The 25,546-nt window shown below is 37.4% G+C and overlaps 1 protein-coding gene across 1 annotated transcript; it reads left to right on the top strand.

Annotated features, from left to right (window-relative positions):
- Positions 12,635 to 16,163, top strand: LOC109229904. The gene is made up of 3 exons (XM_019395451.1): positions 12,635 to 12,733; positions 12,848 to 14,078; positions 15,630 to 16,163. Exons 1-3 carry the CDS (start codon positions 12,635 to 12,637, stop codon positions 15,638 to 15,640), a joined length of 1,341 nt encoding a protein of 446 aa, XP_019250996.1. The 3' UTR covers positions 15,641 to 16,163.

Raw genomic sequence — 25,546 nt, 5'->3', positions numbered from 1 at the left:
GTTTGAATATGGGTCCCTGTGGAACATCGACCCTACCGACGATCATATGAATGACATGCTAGGGTTCCTCCTATTCATTTTTCCTACTGGCGTCCCTTTCTCTGAAATGATTCTTAGCTCGATCGCTGAGGAATTCTCGAAGGTGACCCTCATTGAATACACGGGCTACCTCCTCCCTCAGTTGCCTGCAATCCTCAGTTTTGTGACCATGAGTGCCATGATACTTGCACATCAAATTTGGATTTCTTTGGGAAGGATCGGTCTGTATGGGTCTGGGCCACCTAGTATCTTTGATCCTTCTGATTGCCGATACAATGCCCGATGCGTCGATGCTAAAGTTATACTCCGATAATCGAGGTGCCTCTATGGGATCGGCATGCTTATCAAAACCACTTTTGCTCATAAGTCCCCGAGAATTCTGTCCTCGATCGCTTCTTCGATCATTCCGGGAGGGATTGCGTCGTGAACCATTGTTCCTTCGATCTACGATATATGGTTGATATCGTTCTCTGTTTGACCTTAGCTCCCCATCGACGTCCCTCGGGGTTTTGACTGCCAACCTGTTTGGATGTACTGAACCGAAAGGGGCTCCTAATTGGTTGTCCTCGACCCTGATCTTCGATTGATATCGATTGTGCACATCTGCCCAAGTTATAGCCGGATGCTCGACCAAATTTTGTTTCAACTTTCGTGATGCTATCGAACTCCGCTCGTTCAACCCTTGGGTGAAAGCTTAGACGGCCCAATCATCTGTGACCGGCGGCAACTCCATGCGTTCCACTTGAAATCGGGATACGAACTCCCTCAGCATTTCGTTATCCCTTTGTCTTATCTTGAAAACGTCTGATTTTCTTGTTGCGACCTTTATGGACCTGGCGTGTGCTTTCACGAAAGAATCTGCTAACATGGAAAATGAGTCGATGGAATTTAGTGGCAGGTTGTGATACCAAATCATTGCTCCCTTTGATAAAGTTTTCCCAAATTTTTTCACCAAAACGGACTCGATCTCATCGTCTTCTAAGTCATTTCCCTTTATTCCGCATGTGTACGAAGTGATGTGTTCATTAGGATCGGTGGTCCCATTGTATTTAGGTATATCCAGCATACGGAACTTCTTAGGAATGGGCTTCGGATCCGCACTCTAAGGAAAAGGCTTTTGCACGAACTTTTTCGAATCCAAACCCTTTAGGATCGGGGGTGCCCCCGGTATCTGATCAACTCGGAAGTTGTATGTTTCCACTTTTTTATTATTATCTTCGATTTTCTTCTTTCCCGACTCAATTCATTTGGTGAGCTTCTCGAGCATTTTCATTATTGCAGGATCAGACCCTGGTTCGTTACCATTCAACCTTTCTGGCACTAGTTCGGTACGGCGAGTGATTTCTGGCTCGACCACACTTGGAGTCCTATGTTGATTTTGCAATTGAGCAATAGCGGCCTGCTAAGCCTGTAGTATCTCGAATATTACTTGGAGGCTAACTCCTCCGTCTTCTCTGCCCTATGTACCTTGGCCACCAGATCGGCCTTCCCTGTGTACAGTCTCTTCGGTGTCTGCGCCCAAGTCCGCATTTAGAGAAACATGCAAACTGTTATCGACTGGATCGGCGACCGGTGCTCCCTCGAGATTAGCCGGCGGCACCCCAGCTCCTGGAGCAATTACATTGTCGGTTTTCCTGTGAAATCCGAGACCATCATCACCATGTACGGGTGCGTTTTGTGAGTTTGACATGCTTTAACCTGAGAGCAAAAATACTTGACAAGAAAAAGTGTGAAAATAACGTGTGTTATCAGAATCAACACTGAAACAATCACTATTATCCTTAGCCCCACGGTGGGCACCAAATTGTTTACCCTAAAACTCGAGTAACAATTAAACTTATATTGTGGTTTAAGGATATGTGATTTAATCCAATACCAATTGATAAACAAGGAATTAAATAGATAAATTAGAGAATGAAATAAGTCAAACCAGTATGCAAGCCAAATCTCGACCTCGACCTCGACCTATGATAGTCTCGAGGTGGGATAGTAAGAATAGCAAATTATAAGACAACTCTGATGAACAGTAAGCAAGAAAGTGATGAGCCTATGTTTTCTTATCACTGAACAATGTGTCTACAAATGGATGGGACCCCCCTTTATATAATAGGGGAGTCCTAAATAAGGTACACTTCTAATTACAGTAGGAAATCATATTTGACAACTGTTTAACCGCCGAAGACCAATCCATTCCAAAATTCACATCGTGATCTCCGGCCCTTTGCGGGTATCTCGCTCTTTCTGTTACTGAATCATACCGGCATCATCTCGAAGCATGCCTTCTTCTGACCTCGGTAAGTGTTATCGACCTCTACCTTGAAAAGGAATTTTGACCCCGAGCTCGACGTCTTGGTCTTCCGACGTGGTATCACTTTTTCCATCGAAGAACGAAATCGGGTAGCCCCAATTTTCACCATATACAAAATTTAATGCATTTCAATTCCTTTTTAAAAATTTTGAGTAATTACAAGCTGGCTTTTGTGAATTTAGGTATTATATGAAGGACTTATTCAACAAATTTTGTCCTAATTTGTAAAAGTCTCTTGGGCTTACGCCTCACTACAAAAACGCGCCTCAAATGCCCAGGCGTACGCCCCGAATTGCTGGGCATACGCCTGTTGAGACTTTCGCCCCACACCATCGCCTCTGGGCATTTTTGGTGCGCCTCGCCTCGAAAACGCCTTTGAAAACACTGACTTGGATACAGAGACGGGTCTAGGATTTAAATTTAATAGGTTCAACATTTAAGATTCTTAGTATTGAACTCATTATATTTCTAAAGTTATAGATTCATATCAACTCATTATTGCAATTTTAATAAATTTTTACATATAAATTTATGTTTCGCGTCAAAAGTTATAAATTCAATTACGTCGATATTATGCTACATCCACCTCTGCTTGGATAGTGACACGAAAATGTGCATTCAAGGCCTAGCCAAATCAGAAGTGACTTCTCGAAATTTTAGTTAACAAGCTTATAATAAATATACACAAATTTAGTAAAAATATACTGGGGTCATATTTTTGTTCAAAAAAATAAATAAAATAATAGACTTTCTAAGAGAGGGTTTTTTTTTGGGTTGAAATACGAACTTTTCATTCATTAAGTAGTACTATTACATAGAGTAAGAGTCCCATTGGGCTCATTCATTGGTACTGCCACCATATTGTCAATATTAGTAGTGCAAGTTACAAAACGATTTCCAAGTTCCACTAACTTAGCAAATATAGTAGTAGATACTGTTCTAGATTTTGTGTATCCAATTCTATCCTCATGGATTGCTTTCAATAGAGCGTTGGGAGGTTGTTCCAATAGAGATAGTGGGCTGCTGCTTGATTGCTTGGATCCCTGGGTGGCCAAAAAGTGTGCAACTTTATTTCCCTCCCTGAAGTTATGCCGGATCGGCGGATTCTGCAGTTTCTTCAGTAATGACCTGCACTCAGTAACCAAGTTAGAATAAATTGAACAAGTATCATTATCAAGTAAACAAAATATGTCCGTTGTATCCATTTCAATTTCTAAATTAAAATTTTTTTTGTCAAAGGCAAGTCCAGTTTTGAGAGCTAAGAGCTCCATGTAGGCAGGGGTGTAGGCTATTGCAGATTTGTAGTATCCCAAAATCCAATGCCCACCGCTATTTCTGAAAATTCCACCAATGCCTCCTTTTTTATATTTTCCTTTGAAGGCCCCATTAATGTTAAGCTTTATAGAGAAATTTGTTGGGAGGAGCCATTTGATAGAGATGGTAGTAGTTGGGGTATGAAGTTTGGGGAGTTGGTACAATACTTAAATTCTTTGCGCACGATTGCTACATATAATTTTTATATAACTAGTAAATTTACCTGTGCTTTGCGGGGGGTTTAAGAAACATCAATAAAATTCAAATAATTATCAAGTTAATAACAAATGTAGATAATATCCCTTTTTTATGAGAAAAAAATTGCTAATAAATAAAATATATTTGGTTTAATTCATAAATTTAGTTTATTTGTAGCAAATAATCTATGCGATGTTCAGTTAATTGTATATTACCAATGAAGATTACTTAAGTTTTATCTAATTAAGAAAATACAAGACTAAAAAAATTAAAAAATAAAATTAAAATAGAAGTTCCATAAATTCTTAAAACTACTAATTACACAAATAAAATAAATTAAATTATTGTTCGTTGTATATTGAGAAGTCGAAAATTTCTATGAGAAAAAATACATACTTTTGGACAAAAGATCATTTGGAAGACGTCCTCCTCTTACGTTGCAACATAAATGTTAAAACTTTTATGCCGTTAATTTATTGCATTATTTTTGTAGTTAAAGCATGCTTTTATGGGATACATTTAATTTAGTAACTGCAACATTAATTAGAGATAATAACACACTTTAAAGAATAAAATTCACCAAGCATTCACAAGAACATTCAATTTTTTAATTAAAATATCTGTCAATAACACACTTAATAAGATAAGAAACAAAACTAATTTTGTGTAAATCCTAACATTAGAATAATGAGTATCGTTTGATAGTTGATTTTGAATTTCAATAAGTTTTGAATTATCTATAGTATACCCGAAAATAAAAAATACTTTATTCATAAAGTTATTAACTCGTTGTCTAGTGATTTTTAAACTACTGGAAGCCTACCATTCACAGTGTTAAAAATTTTGATCGGTAAAAACTATTATAACATGTGATTTTCTTAATTAATTAGATTACATTATATGTTAACTTAAAGTTATCTACAAATTGTCAATGTCATAGATTAATGCCTAGTGAATTAAACATTTAAATTTTTTGGCACAACCTTCATACTACAAGTAAAGCTTCACGATGATGATGGTAGAATTAACTTTGTTCCTCAAGAAAGGTCACTATGCCATACATTTTCTTTATGGGGCCATTATTCTTTTGATCTCATCCTTATTTGCTTTGGTTTCTTCCTTTTTTCTCTGAACACCAAAAATAAATAATTTTTTGAGTATTATGAAAACATGAAAAGAAACTGAGAATTTTCAAAAAGAACGTTAGAGTAAACATGTTATAAATTTACGTAACCCATTTGAAGGAGATTTTAGGAGTTATGAGTGTTCGGAAGTGAGGTGTCATAAACTAACACACTAAGCAAAAAGGAACTTTTTCAATGGGTATAGTTGAAATTCATTGAAAACATATAGATAAGTCAATATACAAATTTTGAGGAAGATTGGAGGTGATTTGGACTAGTTTTGTATCAAAATTCGTAATTAAATCGAGTTCAAAAAGTTCTTCTGCGACACATGTATCACACATGTATTCTCACACAGGTATACGTGTGATACACAATTGATATAAATATGATACATATGTTATACACAAACGATACACAATGTGATACACATCTCATTTTTTTTCATGTTCAGTTTTTACTTCGAATTTTCAATTCAAAACACCTCAAAACTTCACCACATCATCCCAAAATTGAGATTCAAGCTCCTTAAGATGTACCCAATCTATTCTAACAACACAAACTAGAAAGCAAAAATTTAACCTTTTTTTTTTTTTTGCTACAAATAGCTAATTGGCTAATATTTGTAATATTTTAAGAATTGGCCAATTTTTATAATGAGCTACTTATAAATGGATATAGCTGGTAGTTTCCCAAAGAATAATTACTTTTTTCTTACATAATATCAAGTGAAGGCCCAACAAGTCGGCCTCGAGTCCACTTGAGAAAATTATTGCATACTAAATGATACATACAGTTTCGAAGATTGTTATTGTAGACAATAAATTGCATCGAGAAAATAAAATCAAGACCGAAATTTTTTGCAACAATCGTAGTATTTGATTTCAAATAGTTTGAGTGTTACAATCTCTATCCTCTGATCCTACTTTTCCAATATAAATTCACGGGCCTTTGAACTTGATCTTGAATTTGAATTTGTTACCACGAACGATGATCTTGAATTCAACTAGCACAAACTTTGATTTGAACTCGTACTTCTTGAATCTTGATTTGTTCTTCGTTCTTGAACTTGAACTTGAACTTGATTGCATGAAGCTTGAAACTTGTTGAGGAATTTGCACCGTTTGATCCACGAGCTATTTTTTGCCTCTTGCTATAACTTCTGGTCCCTCTCTTGAGTTATGAAGAACCTTATTTATAGTTGTGGGAGGGAAGAGTTGTGATGAGAACAAACTCTTTCCGACCAATCAGATTGAAGCGTGATAAGGCCGCATTTGATTGGCCAGAACATGTCACTTGCACATGTGGCACGATTTCACTGGTTATTTAATTTGACTTGGCATGCCTTGTCATTTTAACACGAGGCATGATCCTATTAGCTCTTCCGTTTGACTTGTCGTGCTATGTCATTTTACATGTGGCACCAAACTGGGCCTCTAGGAAGATAGCATCTTAGGCTTAATGAAGTGGGCTCATCACTTGTAGCCCAACTAAATGGGCTAGTCCAATCAATATTTATTGGACTTAGGTAACTAATGCAATTATATTAGCCCATAATATTTATTCGAATTAATATATTTAACATATAGTCTAAATTATTTATTGAGTTTGAATTCAATAAATTTTGCATGTCTACAGTTATGTATCATTTCATATCGGATAATATTATATTGTAGTGTATCGTTTTGATGTATACAATGTTTGGATAGACAATATTGTTTGTCGTCGTTTCATGATGTCATGCACCCACAATATGAAGAATAAATTTGTAATATTATAAAAAAATATAGGTACGGGGTAGAATTATTATATAACAAGGTAGGGTAAAAGATAAAATAGAATTATTTAATAATAAGAAAGGGCAAAATGAGACGAAAAATAAGGTAATGACGCGACAACAATAAATCGGTCGTTTCATAAAGTAACACTTTTTGTCGTTACGTAACACAGATTTAATGATACAATACAATAAAATTTAAGTGACAATCAAAACAAATAATGTATTTAAAGTAACAATACGGTGCAATATAGGTAACAACCATCCAAACAAGCAAAGGAGTAACACTCTGTTTGGATCATTGCCCCCCATCGTTTTATAATGTATTGTATTGTATTGTATCGTATCGTTTTATGAATATAATATTTGGATAGATTGTATTATTTGTTATTATTAAATAATCTTTTGCTGTTTGGTTTGACTGTATCGTACTGTACTGTAACTAATAAGTTTACTAAAATGCCCTCAATTGTTTAAATATTAAATTTATCAAAAATTATGCACAAAAATAATTTTAAAAAAACAAAACAGAAGAAGGCAAAATACCTTAATAAAGCAGAACAAAGGAGCGAGACAGAAGAAGGCAAAACAAAGGAGCACAACTAATTAGAATTGAGTTAAAAGCAAATTAGGAGAAAAAATAAAAGCGAAGGCGGCAAAACACCTTTAACGTTGGCGGCAAAAGTTCTGGAAAAAAATAAAGTAGGTTATAGGTTGGAGATTTGGAGTTAAAATAGAAAGAAAAAAAAAAGGTAAAGGATAAACTAGAATTGTGTAGTAATAAGTTAGGGCATAATTGGAAAGAAAAATAGTAAACGATCCCGCCACACCAAATCGGTTGTTTCAAAAAAAGGGACTTTTCATTATTTCACAACAATGGATTTAACAATACAATACAACCGATTTTAATGAAACAACCAAAACAAACATTGTTTTGACATAATAATACAATATCATACAATGGGGAACGACCATCCAAACAAGCTGTAAATGTTATTCTGTAGAATATAACATATCATCAGAATTTGGACAGTCTTCCCAATTGGCCATAAGTTCTAATCCACTTTATTAAGGTAACCACCTTGGACAACTAACGAAGAAGAGAAGCTATTATTTAAAAGATTCAAGAATCTCAAGTTAGATAAAGTCCCAATACTAGGAGGAATAGGCCCTGACAAATAATTCGAAGACATATCGAGCATAATAAGGTTCCTAAGTAAGGGTGGCAAACGGTCCGGGCCGGTCCTAAACGGGCCTCGCGGGCCGGCTTAAACGGTCCGGTTCTAAGTGGGCCGGGCTTCGTGGGCCGGGCTTAAACGGAATTGGGCTTCATGGGCTTTTGGGTGTAACCAGATCGGGACCGGGACCGTGTACTAATGGTCCCGGGCTATGTGGGCCAGGCCCGGTCCTAAACGAGCCTAAACGGGCCTAAGTGGGCCTTAACTATTTTTTTTTAATTTTTTTTTATCTAAGGTAATTTCTTGTAAATTATATAGCTTATATATATATATATATATATAATATAATGTGTGTGGTGTGTGTGTGGGGGGGAGGAGTGGGCTAAGTGTGGCCTATTCTATTTGTGGGCATCTTATTTGTTAATATTTTTATCTAAGGCAATTTCTTGTAATTATGATATATAATTGTGACTTAAAATTTTCATTCAAATTACAAATATGTGTAAAAAAGATATTCAGGAATGCGTTATAATTTTATATTCATAACACTAAGAAAACATGCCCGCAATCTTTCTTAGCTTCACCCCCCTCCCTCCATGGAATGAGCACAACCAAGGTGGCTAATTTACCACCCAAATTGAGAGAAGAAAAGAAACTAATTAAGATGTGCCAAAATACAAGTTACATTATTAATTTTATATGTATTCTCTTACAAATTTCATAAATCCATAAGTTCGGAGAATTCCGTTCGGTGGTGGCGGAAAAAGCTTGTTCTCACCGCTTCCGGGTGAAAGCTGAATCTCCGCAAGTTCAGCTAACATTTCTTCGTAAGCTTCGTCTACCTCTGTTGTGATTCAGCCAAGTCTTAAAATTTCTTCGTTCCGAACGGATCATCTCTAAAAAGTACTGCATTTTCCAAAGCTCTCCTCATAGACGCTCTAATATCACGCGAGTTGTAGTCTTGCTTGACTGAAGCGCTCGTCCGATGCCACTGTTGAAGCCTTGAATGGTTAAAATGTCTCGGGCCATCCTTGAAAGGATCGGAAAGTATTTTTTTTGTCTTCCACCATTCAAACGATTAAATGGAGCCGTCGGGATTTTCTCCTTGCTCAAGTCCCTGAAGACAGTAAACTTTCCAAGCTCAGTTAGTTGTGAACAATCACTAGTTGTACAACCTGAGAACCCCTAACTCGGTCCAAGCAGTAAGTGGCTCTTACTCCTGCAGTTCTTTAAGATGATTGAGAACTAGAAGAAGAAGGAGTTGGAATATCTTGGTCTAGCATTATCTATTGTAATTTGATAAGCAATATAAAATAGTTAGAGCATTTCATTTATTAAGTTCGCTCCGAGTGCGTCCCTGCGCCATCGCAAACGTCATATGTCAGAGACAACAATCCTCTAGCGTGCAAGTGCTAACTTGGTAACAGGACTAGTGGGTTGTATCATCACAGTTGCGTTTCACCTAAATCCTTTCCCACTCATCTTTCTTCATCAATGTTGGATTACCATTAAAGAGAATTATATATTATTGATCTAAGCTTTTCACACACCCGTCCAACATTTATGCACATATTGACCTCTCCGTAAATTGTAATAAAGTGACTTAATCACTATCAAGAATATGACAGGTGAGGGCGGGTATGGGGGTTTGTGGTAGGGGGGCGGGAATTAGATGGAGGAATAGATTGGCTACTAGATTTCACCCACTCTTGGATTTTCCCTTTTTTTTATAAACATTTTTTTTAAGGAATAGGCCCATCTTAATGTATAATTATACAAAGTAATTAAATAACCAAATAAAACCTATAATATTAAATACAAAAGAAAGTTGGAACGAGTTTACACTATTGACGAACAACTTGTTGAAATTAATTATCGTTGAAGACTTGAAGACTTGAATACTTCAATTCACCAACTTCACAATTTTTCACACAAGTTGCAACAACAAAGTAACCAATTTTAGAAGAAAATTAGAGAGAGATTGATGATTTGGTGAAGAAAAATGAAAGAATGAGGGGGTATTTATAGTCGAAAATAGGGAAAAAGTGTAATTATAAAAAGTTTGGGGGTTAAAATAAAGTTGAGGGGGGGGGGGTTTAAATGGCTATTTTATAAATAGCCAACACTATTTTTGGCAGCAATACGCTACATTGTAAATGGGTGCAACGGTCAGAAATTGAATTGAGTAGTTTTTTTTTAAATAGCCGTTGGGCCCGTTTAGGACCGTTTGGGACCGGTTGAACCGGCCCACTTAGGAGCCGGTCCCGGGCCCTAACGGTCCCGGTCCTAACGGGCCCCTACTGTGAACCGGCCCACATGGGATTATATGTCTCCTTTGTGCCGGGCTTAAACGTGTAGGACCGTTTAGGCCCACTACCCATATGGGCTCGCGGTCCCGGGCCGGTCCCGGGCCTAACCGGCCCACTTGCCACCCTTATTCCTAGGAGACCCAAATGATACCGGGATTGACCCGACAAGTGAATTACGGGGGATTTGCATCTATACCCGCTTTTTGGGTCACGTTTTAACTTGTGCCCGCTTTGCAAAAAAAATTGCAAGCGTACCCACTTTTTCCCGTAACTTCAGCATACGGGGCTGAAGTAACAAAGGCAATCACGCAAAACTTCAGCATTTTAGTAGACGGGCCTGAAGTAACAAGTGTGTTGAACCAAGTGTGCTGAAGTTTTTGTTTGTAATTGCTGAACTTAAGCATATTAGCTGAAGTTTTGTTCTCTATTTGCTGAAGTTTTTGTTTGTAATTGTTGAACTTAAGCATAGTAGCTGAAGTTTTGTTCTCTATTTGCTGAAGTTTTTGTTTGTAATTGCTGAACTTAAGCATAGTAGCTAAAGTTTTGTTTTCTATTTGCTGAAGTTTTTGTTTGTAATTGCACTAAATAAGCTGAAGTTTTTTTGTCCTGGATTCATTAGTTTTGTCATTAAGCTTTTTCAAAAACTTCAGCAGAAGATGCTGAAGTTATTTAGTTCATTTATATAAACTTCAGCACTAAATAAGCTAAAGTTTTTTTGTCTTGGATAAGTTTTTTCAAAAACTTCAGCAGAGGATGCTGAAGTTATTTAGTTCATTTGTAAAAACTTCAGCACTAAATAAGCTGAAGTTTTTTTTTTTTCATTAGTTTTGACTTGGATAAGTTTTTTCAAAAACTTCAGCAGAAGATGCTGAAGTTATTTAGTTCATTTGTAAAAACTTCAGCACTAAATAAGCTGAAGTTTTTTTGTCCTGGATTCATTAGTTTTGTTATAATCAGATTACTATAAAATAATCAGATTGCCAACAGTATCCAAATCATAAAATTTTGGAAACAAATAAACCTGAAAAGAACAGAATTATCATGAAAAGAATCACTAAGTGTGACCTTAAACTTCCCGTACGTGGAAATATTCACAAATTATTGTCTACTAACTTATGTAATTATTTATAATTTGTTTTTAAATAATCTGATAAACATACTTATGGCAATCATCCCATGAACTGAAGTTTCATAGCAGCACCAACAACAGCAGAAGAAAGAAGAAGAAGAAGAAAACGAAGGAGGAGGAGAAAGGGGGCTGAAGTTGTTTAAAAAGTGGGTACAAGTTAAAACCTTTTTAAAAAATGGGTATAGGTTAAATGGGGGCGACCAAATAGGGCGCCCCGTGCAATTTTTAGGTGAATTACGTGAAAGATCAAGAACCGAAAGACTCGACAGTTGGCCCAAACCCGATGGCACCAGCCCAGTAAGATTATTATTGGACAAGTATAAAATAGTTAAATTACTCAAATAGCCAAGATTTGAAGGAATAAGACCAGTAATTGAGCAAAACCTAAGATCAAGAATTTGTAAAGTAGATGCAAGTTTAAAACCAAACCATTGGGGAATAGGGCCAGGAAGTGCAAAATTAGATGCATTAAATGTTTCTAAAAGTGTCAAATTTTGAAGGGCTTCAACAGGAAATTGAGGGTTTTGTTGCCTAACTGTAGTACGTTGAAAACCGGAGATGTTAATATCAGTAACATGGCCATTTTTGCAACGAATACCTTTCCAATCTGTACATGAATTTGCTCTTATAGGCCACTCTTTGGCTCTTATTCCTAATGAAGATCTCAGTTGTCTCAAAGCCAATATCTCTTCTCGCAAACTCAGCTCAAATGTTGAGTCAAACAGCAAGAAAAACACGAAAAAAAGGTAAAGCATTTTACTCAGTTGGTGCATCATTCAACGTTGAAAATTCTCATATTTTCCCCTATGCTATATAATAATTACTACTAGTGAATTGTCGAAATCCATTGCTTCTATAATATGCATGCAAATTTAGTATAATTATTACTTTCTTTCCATTATTTTTTCTTCAATGTTATATATATGTTTTAAAAATATTTCCCATCAAAGTGGATCACTAGTGCTTGTTTCAAAAGGGAACTTATCCAGTTTTATAAAAAAATAATTATAAAATGAAAAATATAAATGAGCTGGTTAATGAGTGACAAGACATCTATTTATTAACAGAAATAAATAAATAAAAAATAGGAGTAGAACTAGATAAAGATGCTTAATTTTTTTTTATTTAGTCCATTTAAACATATGTTGTGAACCGGCATGACCACGGAGATTATGGGCCAGAAGTGTGCAACAGGGCTGATCCAGTTAGTAGTATAGTTGGTAGTATTGGGCCTGGAGTTAAATGGAGAAAAGGCCCAATGACTAAACACCTGCATTATATTTGGGATCCAGGCGGAATACAGGGCATGCCTATTCTTGAAGAAGAAAAATGTCTGCTTCTCTCATCTCCTTGCTTTGTGTCTAAGCTTCTCTCCCTTCTTCTATCGTGTATTTCTGTCCCCTCTCAATTATCCTTTACCGTTTCATTATAATTTTCAGTATTCGTAAGTCCGTTCAGTGAATCAATATAGCTAGTTGGTTTGGTTGTTATTCGATTGTTACATTGGTGCTTTCATCCAGAGGACTCCAATGGCATTGCTAGATCGCTTCAATGGCAACGGCAACCTCGAGAGTTGGATTTATCGGGCAGAGCACTACTTCACCTACATTGGCTTCTCCAGAAGGACTGGCTACCTCTTCCTTACTTCTATTTTGATGGTGAAGCTCTTGCTTGGTTCACTTGGTTGCATCGAAACAAACAATTTTTTGATTGGACGCATTTTAAAGAAAAATTGCGTATACGATTTCGACAAAGGACATTCACAGATTCGGTGAGACGGGCAGATACTTCACGAGCCCGTGTTGAATACGTGAGTTACGCCACATTGGTACCACAACCGACCTCTGCATCTCCAGTTGCAACTCTGAGCCATGCCCCAAACTCGTCTGACTTGGAAGTCGCCTTCAACGGTGGAAACTCACAGGAAGCCAATGTGTTCGATAAATTGTCCAATAGAGCTGACGAGTGTGATTCTCAAAAAAGTCCCAAAAAAGATACTTCAGAGTTACTTGATCATGTTTCACATAAGGAATCATGGCTGATTCCTTTTCTGGGTAGCCACAAGTATGTACATCAACATGATAAGAAGCTCACAATAGTTAATGAGGTTTCAGTTATTGAGAAGTCTGTCTTTGATGACATTTTAATTGTTGAGTCTGAAAATCCAAATTGGGATGAAGAGTTTGCGTTGGTAATTAAGCAACCATTATTACGAGATTCTCAGCTTGTAGTTTTGAGTTGCATAGTACTGCATTTTGAGCAGCTAGTATGGCAGATTGTCGAGGTTGTAGGAATTTCTAATATCAGCTATTCATGTGATGCAATTGGTTTACTAGTACGACGTGGCAACCTTGAACATCATAGTGGACCATCATCTTATGAAGACATATTTTCTATGCACCTTGTGTTGGAACTTTGGGCCGGAGGGAAGCTATTTGATGGAACCATTGCCCGAGGATATTCACTAGACAAAGAAGCTACTCATATTGTTGGACAGCTTCTAAGAGTAGTCCGTAATTGCCATTTCACGGGTGATGATCATTGGAATCAATCATTGGCTAGACACTGCGGAAAAGTCTACCCTCACCGTGGACTTGAGCTTGCTCAATACTTGGAGGAGTTGCCTTGTACTCTTTCCGCTTGTATTTGTGACTTATTTATAAAGAGAAGTACATTCGACTCAGGCAGTGCACTCGGTCATGGTACACCTTTTATAACTTTGCATCAATTTTTCCTTGATCAATTTGAATTAGAGTTTCCATTTGATCCCGGTGAGTCTGTTCTTCCATTAATTATGTTCGAAAGCTTGGATATACATTTTGATATACCGCACTACTTCTCTAGTGCACTGTATTCCGTTGTAGTTAGCCTCAATGGTAATATGGAAGGTGGCAAGTTGTCTAATGAAATGTCCAGTTGCATAATGGATGTACAAACGGTTCCACCTAGGCCACCACGACCACTTCCAAGACCACATTTCTTGGCCTTACTATTGGATTTCTTGGCCCAAGTCTCGCATTCTGTTGCAATAACAAAGAACCTCAACTTTAATGGGCTTGTCATAATTGGTGTAGATGATTCTAATATATTTGCTCGTCTTCTTGCTGCAAAATTCAGTAGTAAAACGCAACCTGCAGCAACTGCATTTGCTGCAATATTACATGAGCAGAAAGTATTAAAATCAAGGAGTGGCTATAAGGTGAAGCTTCACGCTGTGCACCTTGCTCCTTACACATTTTATGGTGTCATTAAAATGATAGATTTGGTTGCAAGTCATAGGTTACATCATGACCTAGGGCATGCATTAGTATATGTTACCCTCTTGAACAAGTGTATGGTTGTAGGGCAGGATCTCATTGAACTCAATTTGATAATGATGATAAATTCTACTGTAAACAAAATAGAACATGGTTGGTTGATAGCAGTAGCAATGGAGAAATTTGGCAAAGAGAAAACTGCTAAAACTGTTCATCTGTACTTCATGGTGGATAATTCTAGCTTCGACGAGTCCGAGCATGTTAAGAAGTGTTCTCGGTCATATATTTCACATGCTTTTGGAGATCCTTTTGATCATAGTAGTACTCTTGAGGGAATTCTTGGCATCCAATTATCTGAGACTATTACCTACATTATGGCGTATCATTACTATTTCATTTTATAGAGAGGGAGATGCCTCTACTAATACCAAGAAGGTTTTCAATTGGCCAGCATTTACACTGGGGCAAGCTAGCCCACTTGTTCTTGTCCTTTCATCAGGAATTGATGCTGAAAGAGAATGGATTGAAAGTGGCATTGTAGCTATTGTTGGCCATATCTGTGAGTTGTTGGAAAGTACAACAAATTACCCTCATGCTGTTGAGAAAGTTTATGAGACGGCCAATATTGCTTCTAAGATCAGAACCATGCCATATGAAAGCTTGAATGACATCATTAGGTGCTTTGTATTTTTGAACACATCTCAAATTACTACATATTATTGCCATGTTATTTTGAATAAAGTGGTTTTTCTACAGCAGCTACGTGATAATGATGAAAGCTTGAATGACATCATTAGGTGCTTTGTGTTTTTGAACACATCTCAAATTACTACATATTATTGCCATGTTATTTTGAACAAAGTGGTTTTTCTACAGCAGCTACGTGATAATGATGAAAGCTTGAATGACATCATTAGGTGCTTTGTGTTTTTGAACACATCTCAAATTACTACATATTATTGCCATGTTATTTTGAACAAAGTGGTTTTTCTACAGCAGCTACGTGATAATGATGAAACCAAGTCAACACTGCCCCAAGCTGCCAACCAAACTATGATACTATTCCTAATGGTTTTTGCCTATCTCAGCCATGGGTTTAGCTCTCGAAGTTGCCTTCCTGACTTGAACCTTGAGGACAAGGTTCTTTTTGTGGGCGGAAGTATTGTTGTGAACCGGCATGACCACGTAGATTATGGGCCAGAAGTGTGCAACAGGGCTGATCCAGTTAGTAGTATAGTTGGTAGTATTGGGCCTGGAGTTAAATGGAGAAAAGGCCCAATGACTAAACACCTGCATTATATTTGGGATCCAGGCGGAATACAGGGCATGCCTATTCTTGAAGAAGAAAAATGCCTGCTTCTCTCATCTCCTTGCTTTGTGTCTAAGCTTCTCTCCCTTCTTCTATGGTGTATTTCTGTCCCCTCTCAATTATCCTTTACTGTTTCATTGTAATTTTCAGTATTTGTAAGTCCGTTCAGTGAATCAATATAGCTAGTTGGTTTGGTTGTTATTCGATTGTTACAACATAATAAAATCTAAATACTAATAGTCTATTTGGCCAAACTTCTTTTTGGTTAGAAGTATTTTTTTTAATTACGAAAAGTGTTTTTTTTCAAAGTTAAGTTGTTTGGTTAAAATTTTAGAAGGAAAAAAGATGCCTTTAAGTAGAAGCAGAAACATTTTATGAGAAGCAGGAAAAGTAGTTTCTTCCCAAAAGTACTTTTTTGAAAATCATTTTTGAGAAAAAAATATACTTAAAAATACTTTTTTAAAAGCTTGGTCAAACATGCTACTCAAAAGTGCCTTTGAAATTAACTAGTCAAACATTAACTGCTTCTTATAAAATGTACTTTATTTTAAAAATACTTTTGAAAAAAATATTTTTTTGAAATAAGCTAATTTTAGAAGTTTGGCCAAACAGACTATAAATACCAAAGAGAAGATGGAGTTCTAACGTTTGAACTACTCAAGATTGAGTCTATCTTTTCCAAAAAAATACTAGTTTAGTTTAATTTCTCTCGTCAAAATATAGTTTATATATTTTCAGTGGTCATTTTGAATTTTTGAAACAAGCTTATGCGTAACGGGATAAGCAAACCACACAATGCTATCAAATCAAAACATTAATATATCAACATTGCTGTTTAATGGTTATGATAATGATTTTGTTATACGAGTATATATATACAGTAATTTGAGTCAAATAAAATTATCTCTACGTTTGAATGTGACCCAAGTTAGCTATATTTTTTTTATAGGGAAAATGACACTGTATAGCCTCTCTCAAAATAATAGCCAAAAAATATATATTTTTGTATATATACGCTTTTTCGGCTATAGAATGTAAGTAGTTTATGGCGCAGGCTAAAACTGAAAAAAAAAACCCATTTTTTTAGTGTGTAATCTTTTGATTATCTGGAAGATCATATATCATATATGTATGGGTCAAAATCTGCCCTTAGAATATTTAAGACAAGATAATATCAAGGGAAGAGTTCTCAAGTCGTTGTTGGTCGAGATGGCTCAAGAAGCAAAATCCATGGTTGAAGAGTCAAAGAGAGCCGTAGTGGAGATGTCAACAAGGGTCGAGGTCGAGGTCGAGATCGAGTATCGTTGATAGAGCTGTAACGATTAGTTTTCAAGATAGAATGTTAAAAGAGAATATTCTATTGGATATTCTCTGCACTTGTACTATTAGGGTTTCTTAGGAACATGTCCTAGAAAAAGAGAAAAAAAAAAAGACAATGGTAAGGGCATGTGATATTCATTTGTAATGAAGACACTTTGACTAAAATATTTGTCTCTCTCTCTTGCCAAGATACAAACACCACTTTTTTACTAAGATTTATGTCCATACTTTTCCATCAGATCTAAGAATAATTGAAAGCATTCAAGGATTTGTTTATCATTCATCATTGTCAGGAGGAACATCCACATATTCCATCCTTTATTGGATGAATCATTCCTCCTATTTACTTAAATATCATTTATTATTGTTTATTGTTATTGAATGCTACATTATTGTTCTTGCTTTCTAGAACAGTTATTACCCATTGTTGCCATTGTCTGACCGGACCCATCTAACATTTATTACATCTCTAAAAACTTCATCTAGGGATATTATTGCTAGCTAAGATTAACCCTTAGTTACATAAATTTAATCATTTGAACCAAGATCCATACTTTTTTGTCAAATAATTTAGCGCCATCTGTGGGGATTTCTTAGTTAAACTTTTAGTTTCCTCTAGCTCTACAACTAGTACAAGTCACTAATGTAAAAAAAAAACATGACCTCCTTCCTTTGTGTACACAAAATCCAACATGGCAGGTAACCGAGAAGAAAGGACGAGAATAACAAGTGACCTCCCAACTAACCTCATGAACGTCATCAACGAAAGCTATGAAACGACAGATGAGGGCACGACGCCCAGTGCATCCCCTAGACGAGATAGGTCAACGCCCCCACACTACAGCATAACAAAATCCTGTGGTAAAGGAGCCTCCACATCTACGGAGGAAGGGACGCCCCCAGTTGTGAAAAAACTTCTCGAAGCGTAGCTAACTCACCTGCTAACAAGCATCCTCAACAAGCCCGCCCAGGGCACGACTGCAGAAAACGCAAGGACTTGCACGATACAACAAATAGAAGAGCAATGCAACCAACCCTTTCCTCCAACGACGGGTATTACTCACAATGTCATTGATAGTGCAGGTGACAACTGTCACAACCCAAACCGATGGGCCGCGACGGGCACCCGGTACCTTACTCAACCGAGTACCAATGTAACGTATCTTTCATATCATCCTATCATAGGTAAATGGACCGGAGTAAAGCATGAGGGAATACAAACTTATACATATGAAGTACGGGCCTATAAGACCAAAATAGCCACTCGTGTACTGAACATGGGCCGACAAGGCCATACAATCTTTTACGTACATGACATCTGTCTACAAGCCTCTAAGAATACATAATTTTCATAAAGGTCGGGACAGAGTCCCGCCATACCAAACAATACACATCTAACTCATACTAACCAAACAAGCAACTCCGAAGCAAATGGAGCGCACCAACATCTTCCGCTGAGCTGATAGCCTACTTGGAGGGTTCTCGACCTGTATATCGGGACCTGCGGGCATGAAACGCAGCGTCCCCAGGCAAAAAGGGACGTCAGTACGAATAATGTACCGAGTATGTAAGGCATATAAATAAGTACATAATAGACATGGAAGAAGTACAGAGTAAATAACTCAACCTATAAGTCTGGATAACTCTGTAAATCATGAAATACTTATAGTGTCATGCATATGCATATGAATGTCATGTCGTGCATGGGTACATGAGTTTATAACAACATTAAGCCTCTGAGGGCATCCCATTATATCATCTCGGCCACTGCGGGCAAATCATCAACGTATACCAGCTGATTAGGTGGTGGTGCGTATATAACGCCATAACCTTTTTCCATATTCCATATACATATATACGCATATATAACGTCATCTGGTCATGGGTCAACGTATATATATAAATGAATGCAATGCATGACAATAAAATCTTTTGGAGAGTCAAAAATAGAATACAATTTAGTCACCAAATAACTTTGAAACATGAAAACTTAGATAAGCGACTTGACATATAAAGATAATTATGTTAATACAAGATAGTAGTCAATCATTAAAATTTTGTTGGAAAAATTACAACCAATACAAACAAGATTTGGTGGTAGCATAAAAATAGAGGATCAGTAAGTTTCTAACCTAATTTTCCTTTCCTTTCCTTTGTGAAAGGAACATTATTTGTCACAAAAGATTATAACTATTGGATCATTAGAATAACTGAGGTAAAACTAAGACCATTATGTCTTTGAATAAAATCATGAAGTAAACTTTTTCAACTTACGTATTTTTTTAAGACCCATGAACAGATGATAGAATAATATGACACATGGAGAATCAAGAACATAAGTATCTCTAATATTTCTATGAATAGAGTCATGTATGAAAATTGTGCATTTGCACGTTTCGTTTTTGTCGTATGGATCATGCCAAAAAGAAAGAAGGGATAGCCTTAATATACCTGGAGTAGGAAAAAATTCCGTATGATGTTCTTCGGAAAGATTGAACCGTACTCCTTTAGAACCGCAAAAACTTTCGTCGCTAAGGAGCTACTAATTTTCGTAAGAAATTGTTGAAAGCTTACTGAATTGAGTATAGTGTCTGGTTCTTTTTTGAAATGTTTGAATTTAGGAAAAGGGTTATATGACTTAGATGAAGCAACTTCTAAGTCTTGCTGATTTTTTTGAGTCAAATTAAGCCAAACTTTAAAAGTCTTACACGTAATGCCCACATTATCTTATGTACATCACTTTAAATGGCCACCTAAGCTAATATGACTAAGAGTCATTTGTACAATATGTGGCTTGCTGCCACGTTCTCATCTTAATACTTATCTCAAAATTTTCAGTTAATTTAATTAGGTAATATCTCGCTATCCGATAATTAACCAACTACCCGCATAATTAAGAATTGTCTCAAATTATTTAAAATTCTACTTATTTTTGATACACTTTATACATCCTACTATCATGGTCATATGGTACCTTGTATGGTACTAGTCCATAAATATCGGGGTATTATAGATTGGACCGTATTTTATCCCAAATTGCCAAACTTCAACGAAAATTCATTTTCTTTGACTTGTTTCCCCTCTCACCTTCACGAACTTACTCATAACTTGTTTAAAATAGCATAATCCTTATAATCTCCAAATAATCTTTTTTTTGGACTGATGTCAATTACCTTACGATAAATTCAACATACAATACTACAGGGTGCAACATCGTCGTAATTTAATACTGCAAAGCGTAACATCATCGTAATATTGCGGGGCGTAACTTCATTCCCCCCTTTGGAACATTCGTCCTCGAATGTTGACTGATGCTCTTATCATTTTCATAACTTATAGATTTTGGTAATAGCTTAATACTCTCCTTTCCATTTAAGCCTTTTTCCCACGCCATGACTTGTGATCGAATTCCTTCCAATATCGTAACTATTGCTACCTTCTATCATGCAGCCTCTACGATACTGACCTTGTGCCTATGCGACTCTTCTCTCCTTTTTTCCTCCAGCTTTTAGCCAATCTCTAGGCCTTACTTTGTAAACATATACAAGTCTTACTAGGATGCCTCTCTGGGCATCTTGAGGTGTACTGAAGTTCTTCGCTCGATACTTTGTCGAACTTACGAATATTGCTATATCTTATTTCATAGACCCAGTTATCCATCCGTATGACTTTACTACATCAAGGTAGGTCATACTATACCATAACTTTTACTTTAATTTATCGTTACTGAGGTCTGCTACCGCAATCTAGGTTACTTTCGTTGTTTATCCCATATGTATAAATCTAAGTCCTTTAATGCTTCCTCAATACTGTTCATCTTAAGAATGACGGCCCAATCTCATCTCATACTTTGTGACTTTTGTCCATCCATTGTGGATTCACCTCAATATTGATCTACAATATACCACTAATAACTTGAAACTTCTTATGTAATACCTTCCCACTAGGGCATACATCTCATCGTGGAACATTTGAGGCGATTTTCTTGATCCACCTAGGGGCGATACGACACTATACTTCCATAATCGTATTTCATATCATCCCAATGTGATTCACCTTACATGGATAAATTAATCCCGTGCAATTCATGAATCCCTTCTTCAAATCATTACTCGATTGAAGGCCCAAACGTCATCCTTTATCTACCACAATTATACCCTTATTCTACTATTAGGGCAACATTCCATCTCTTTTCAAATGTTACTTATGATGAGTAACTCCTTTGGGTTCATTCAGGCTATATTGAGCTTTCTATAATTTTAAGAAATCAACATATCTCTTGTTTTCACGGGCTTAATCCCGAGAACTTATCCGTTTCTCGTCACCATCTCATTCGCCCTTTCTTGTCCTTATTCCTATCTTCCTAAAACCTTGTTGCTATACCATACTTCAGCTTGCGTCCTACATATATCTATTTATACTACTCGCAACCTTCCTTGAACTCGCTTGCATCATAAATTTCCTTATGTTTTTCTAGAACATCGAGATATCACATCGTCTCTAACTCTTCTTTCACTCTCTATTAGACCTTTCGGTACTTAGAAACCACAGGCTGGAAGGTATGCCATTGACGATGTTGCTATCATTCTTGGATACTGAATCCCCGCGCTTCTAGCCCCTTTTTCGCAGTATGGACTATTCATAATCTTCTGTATTTGAGTATCTTGTATGTTGTTCACCTTTTCCGTACTTACCTTAAAATATTGCCTCACATTCTTCTATCTCTTTCATAACCTCCCTTCCACATAGGCATAATTTATCCCCACAACCTGAAGCTCTATTATAATACTTGCACCTTTGGTGCATACACAATCCGGTGGGAGCTTCATACTGACTTCTTATGAGGCTGGTACTCTTCAGTTGGTTTCATTGTAGAGCCGTTATAAAATATGGCTACTGTACTATCTCTCTTATGCCTCTGCTACTTAAGAGTGATCCTGAGGTCTCTAATTCTCTTGGTCCCTCCTGTTTGGCTTAGTCGATGTAACTCTTTAGTTTCCTCTTCTTACTAATCAGCCTTTATGTAGGCTTAAGCTATCTTCCAATCTGCGGCTCCTGGTATTAGTTATCACTTTAGCCTTTCATAGGTGCTGAGGGATATTCATGATAAAATCCTTTAACAATTCAATCCTTCGTATATAACCTGGGCTCAAATCTTTCATTTAACGTATACCCGAATCTTCTACGGCTGTATATGCTGCAGGTATAGAACTCCAAACTCTTAAGTGCGTTCATAACGTCACCAACTCTGGATCATTGATCGAATAATTCCTTTCGTTCCTTCTTAGCTTTCTTTAATGTAAGCTATTACTTTTCCTGGTCTTTTTGCCCCCTTGTTGCGTTCATACTTAACTTATCTTAGTTCCCATGCATGCCAGAGTTTTCGTGCAACTCATATGATCTCGAATATTACTTTTAGTTTTACTTCCCGCTCATTAACCACGGTAGGTTCCACTTTCCTTTGGAGTGCCTACAATGTTATTGTGAGACTATTGTTACACGACCATTTCCTCTTTAGGTCATTGTACTTAGGTTGAAGCCTTCTTCCTTATTTCCTCAGCTAGTCTTTCGTTGTAGTACATAGGAAGAACCCTTGACTCTCGTAAAGCTGTGAGCTTATTATGGACTCTTTTGATGTCCTCCCTTGCCTATAATCATCCGTAGTTGCCTACCTCTGTGCCCTTGTGCTTATTGGGTTGCTTCTGAACTGATATTTTGACTACCTTCCCAGTGGTACTTTCTTTTATCCCCGTAACACTCATACGGTACCTTTAAATACCCCGACTCCTATTTAAATATATCTCAAGTATTATGATGACATTACTGCGAGGCTGAATTTTCCATGTTGGGGTTTACTACATTTATCTTGCATGATCTACTGATTTGTTTGTAACTTCTTGTTTAGCCATAACGAGGCTCTTCCTGAATCAACTACTAACTACTCGTCGACCCATTCTCATATCCATATTCCACGTGATCTCTCTTAGGTTATTTCTTTGTCTCACTTACCTCTTGCACTGGCTTCTTATTTATCAATAACCTTCCGGGCAGGAACCCTTACTTCCTTTTTCTGACATCGTGCTTACATAACGTTCTGGAATCATAGCATATCTGTAGGATTCGGATAAGTGCAATCTCATCCCTTTCTCATTTTTATCGCATTCTTCCTTTATCATTCCTGTGACGACCTGACCCGTCGTCTCATGAGTTACCGCTTTGTTTTTCCTTGTTTTCAGCTTCTTATTGCTTCATTATCCGTATCTTATGTGATCGAGTTGGTTTGGAGAGGTTTTAGTAGGAAATGAGACACTTAGTCTCTTTAAGGAAGGTTTGGTTTGGAAAAGTCAATCGGATGTTGACTTATGAGTTAGAGGGCTCGGGTGTGATTTCCGGTGATTCGGTTAGCTTCGGGGGATGATTTGTGACTTAGAAGCGTGATCGGAAGTGATTTTGGAGGTCCGGTGTAGAATTAGGCTTGAATTGGCGAAGTTAGTATTTTGGCGAATTTCGGTTGTTAGGCGAGATTTTGATCCGAGTGTCGGAATGGAATTCCGACCATTGCTATAGCATCGTTAGATGATTTCGGATGTGTGTGCAAAATTTCAGGTCATTCGGAGGTGTTTTGGTCGGGTTTTTGATCAAATGCGAGTTTCGGGAGTTTTAGAAGAACTTAGGCTTGAATCCGGTGTAATTTGATGGTTTTGGTGTTGGTTGAGGTGTTTTGATGATTGGAGTAAGTTTGAATGATGTTTTAGGATGGATTGGCACTTTTGGTTAAGGTCCCGGGGGCCTCGGGGTGATTTCGGATGGCTATCGGGATGAGTTTTGGACTTGTAGCATTTCTGAAGTTTTCTGGTTCTGGTATTTCCGCACCTGCGAAAAAGGGATCGCAGGTGCAGTCCTGCAGATGCGGACAATAGATCGCAGGTGCGAGATTGGCTTGGGAGTGCTAGTTTCCGCAGAAGCGGAGGAGGAGCCGCATCTGCGGTATCGCAGATGCGGATTTTAGGCATGTGGAAATTTTCGCAGAAGCGGATGGTAGCCGCAGATGCGGAAGCCGCAGATGCGGATTTGCGACCGCACAAGCGGTCTTGGCTTAAGTGAATGGCCGCAGAAGCAAGAGAATTCCGCAGAAGCGGAAACCGCAAATGCGGTGCTTGGATTGCAGATGCGAAAAATGTCTGGGCAGAAGGGTTTTAAAGTTTCATCTTGTTCCGCGAGCTAAGCTATTGTTCCACCATTTTTGAGCATCCTTGAGAGCTTTTGGACGGGAATTGAAGAGGGTTTCGACTGGGGTTGATTGGAGGTGAGTTCTATGACCTAAATACATGATTTAATTGTAGAATCGACCTAGAAATTCATGAAAAATTTATCAAAAAGGGGGAAGAACTAGGGCTTGAGTTTTGGTGTTTCAAATTGGGTTTTGATGGGTCATTTGAGCTCGGATTTGGGAGTTCTTGATATGTATAGACTCGTGGCGAGATAAGAAATCCATTGATGTAAAATTTTATGAAATTCGAGAAGTGGGCCTGGAACTCGGGTTTTGCAAATTTCGTGATTTTCGATGTTTTTCGATTCTTTTCGATTGGGTTATGTTCCCTTAGCCTATTGTAACGTATTCGTTGTGGTTTTGGTCAGATTCGACGCGCGAGGAGGCCGATTTGCGAGGCAAGGGCATAGCGAGCTAGGATTTTGGCCGGCTTGAGGTGAGTAATGATAGTAAATGATATCCTGAGGGTTTGAAACCCTGGATTTGCACAACGTAGTGCTATATTGAGGTGAAACACGCGCTTAATGACGAGCGCGGGGTTGTTACTATTGGGGATTGTGACTTGGTCCGTCCCGACTTATGTTTTTACCGCGTATTTGACTGAGATGTGTTTATTATCAACATGACTTGGGCCTATTGCCATATTTTGGGCTTCATGCCGACTACTTGAATCCTTCGTGGATTTTTATCACTGTTTCCTCACTATTTTGATATACTACTTGAACTCAGTCCTGTTGATTATACTGTTTAACAAACTCAGCCGCTTTAATTGAATTTTGAGACTTAAATGATATTTCCACTGCTGTTTGGGCTGAGCACTACTATTTTATTGATGCCTCAGGGGCTTATGATATTTTCTGGACTGAGTGAGGCCGATGGCCATATGTGAGAATATGCTGAGTGATATGAGGCCGAGGGCCTGAGATACATTTATTTGCCACGAGGTGGCTTGAGTGACGTGAGGAGGCTTTCAGGCCTTGTGAGTGATGTGAGGAGGCTTTCAGGCCTTATGAG

This window comes from Nicotiana attenuata, chromosome 7 (assembly GCF_001879085.1).
Source record: "Nicotiana attenuata strain UT chromosome 7, NIATTr2, whole genome shotgun sequence".
NCBI classification, from domain to species: domain Eukaryota; kingdom Viridiplantae; phylum Streptophyta; class Magnoliopsida; order Solanales; family Solanaceae; genus Nicotiana; species Nicotiana attenuata.
The sequence above is the reverse complement of the archived record's forward strand: the minus strand, read 5'-3'. Positions and strand labels throughout refer to the sequence as shown.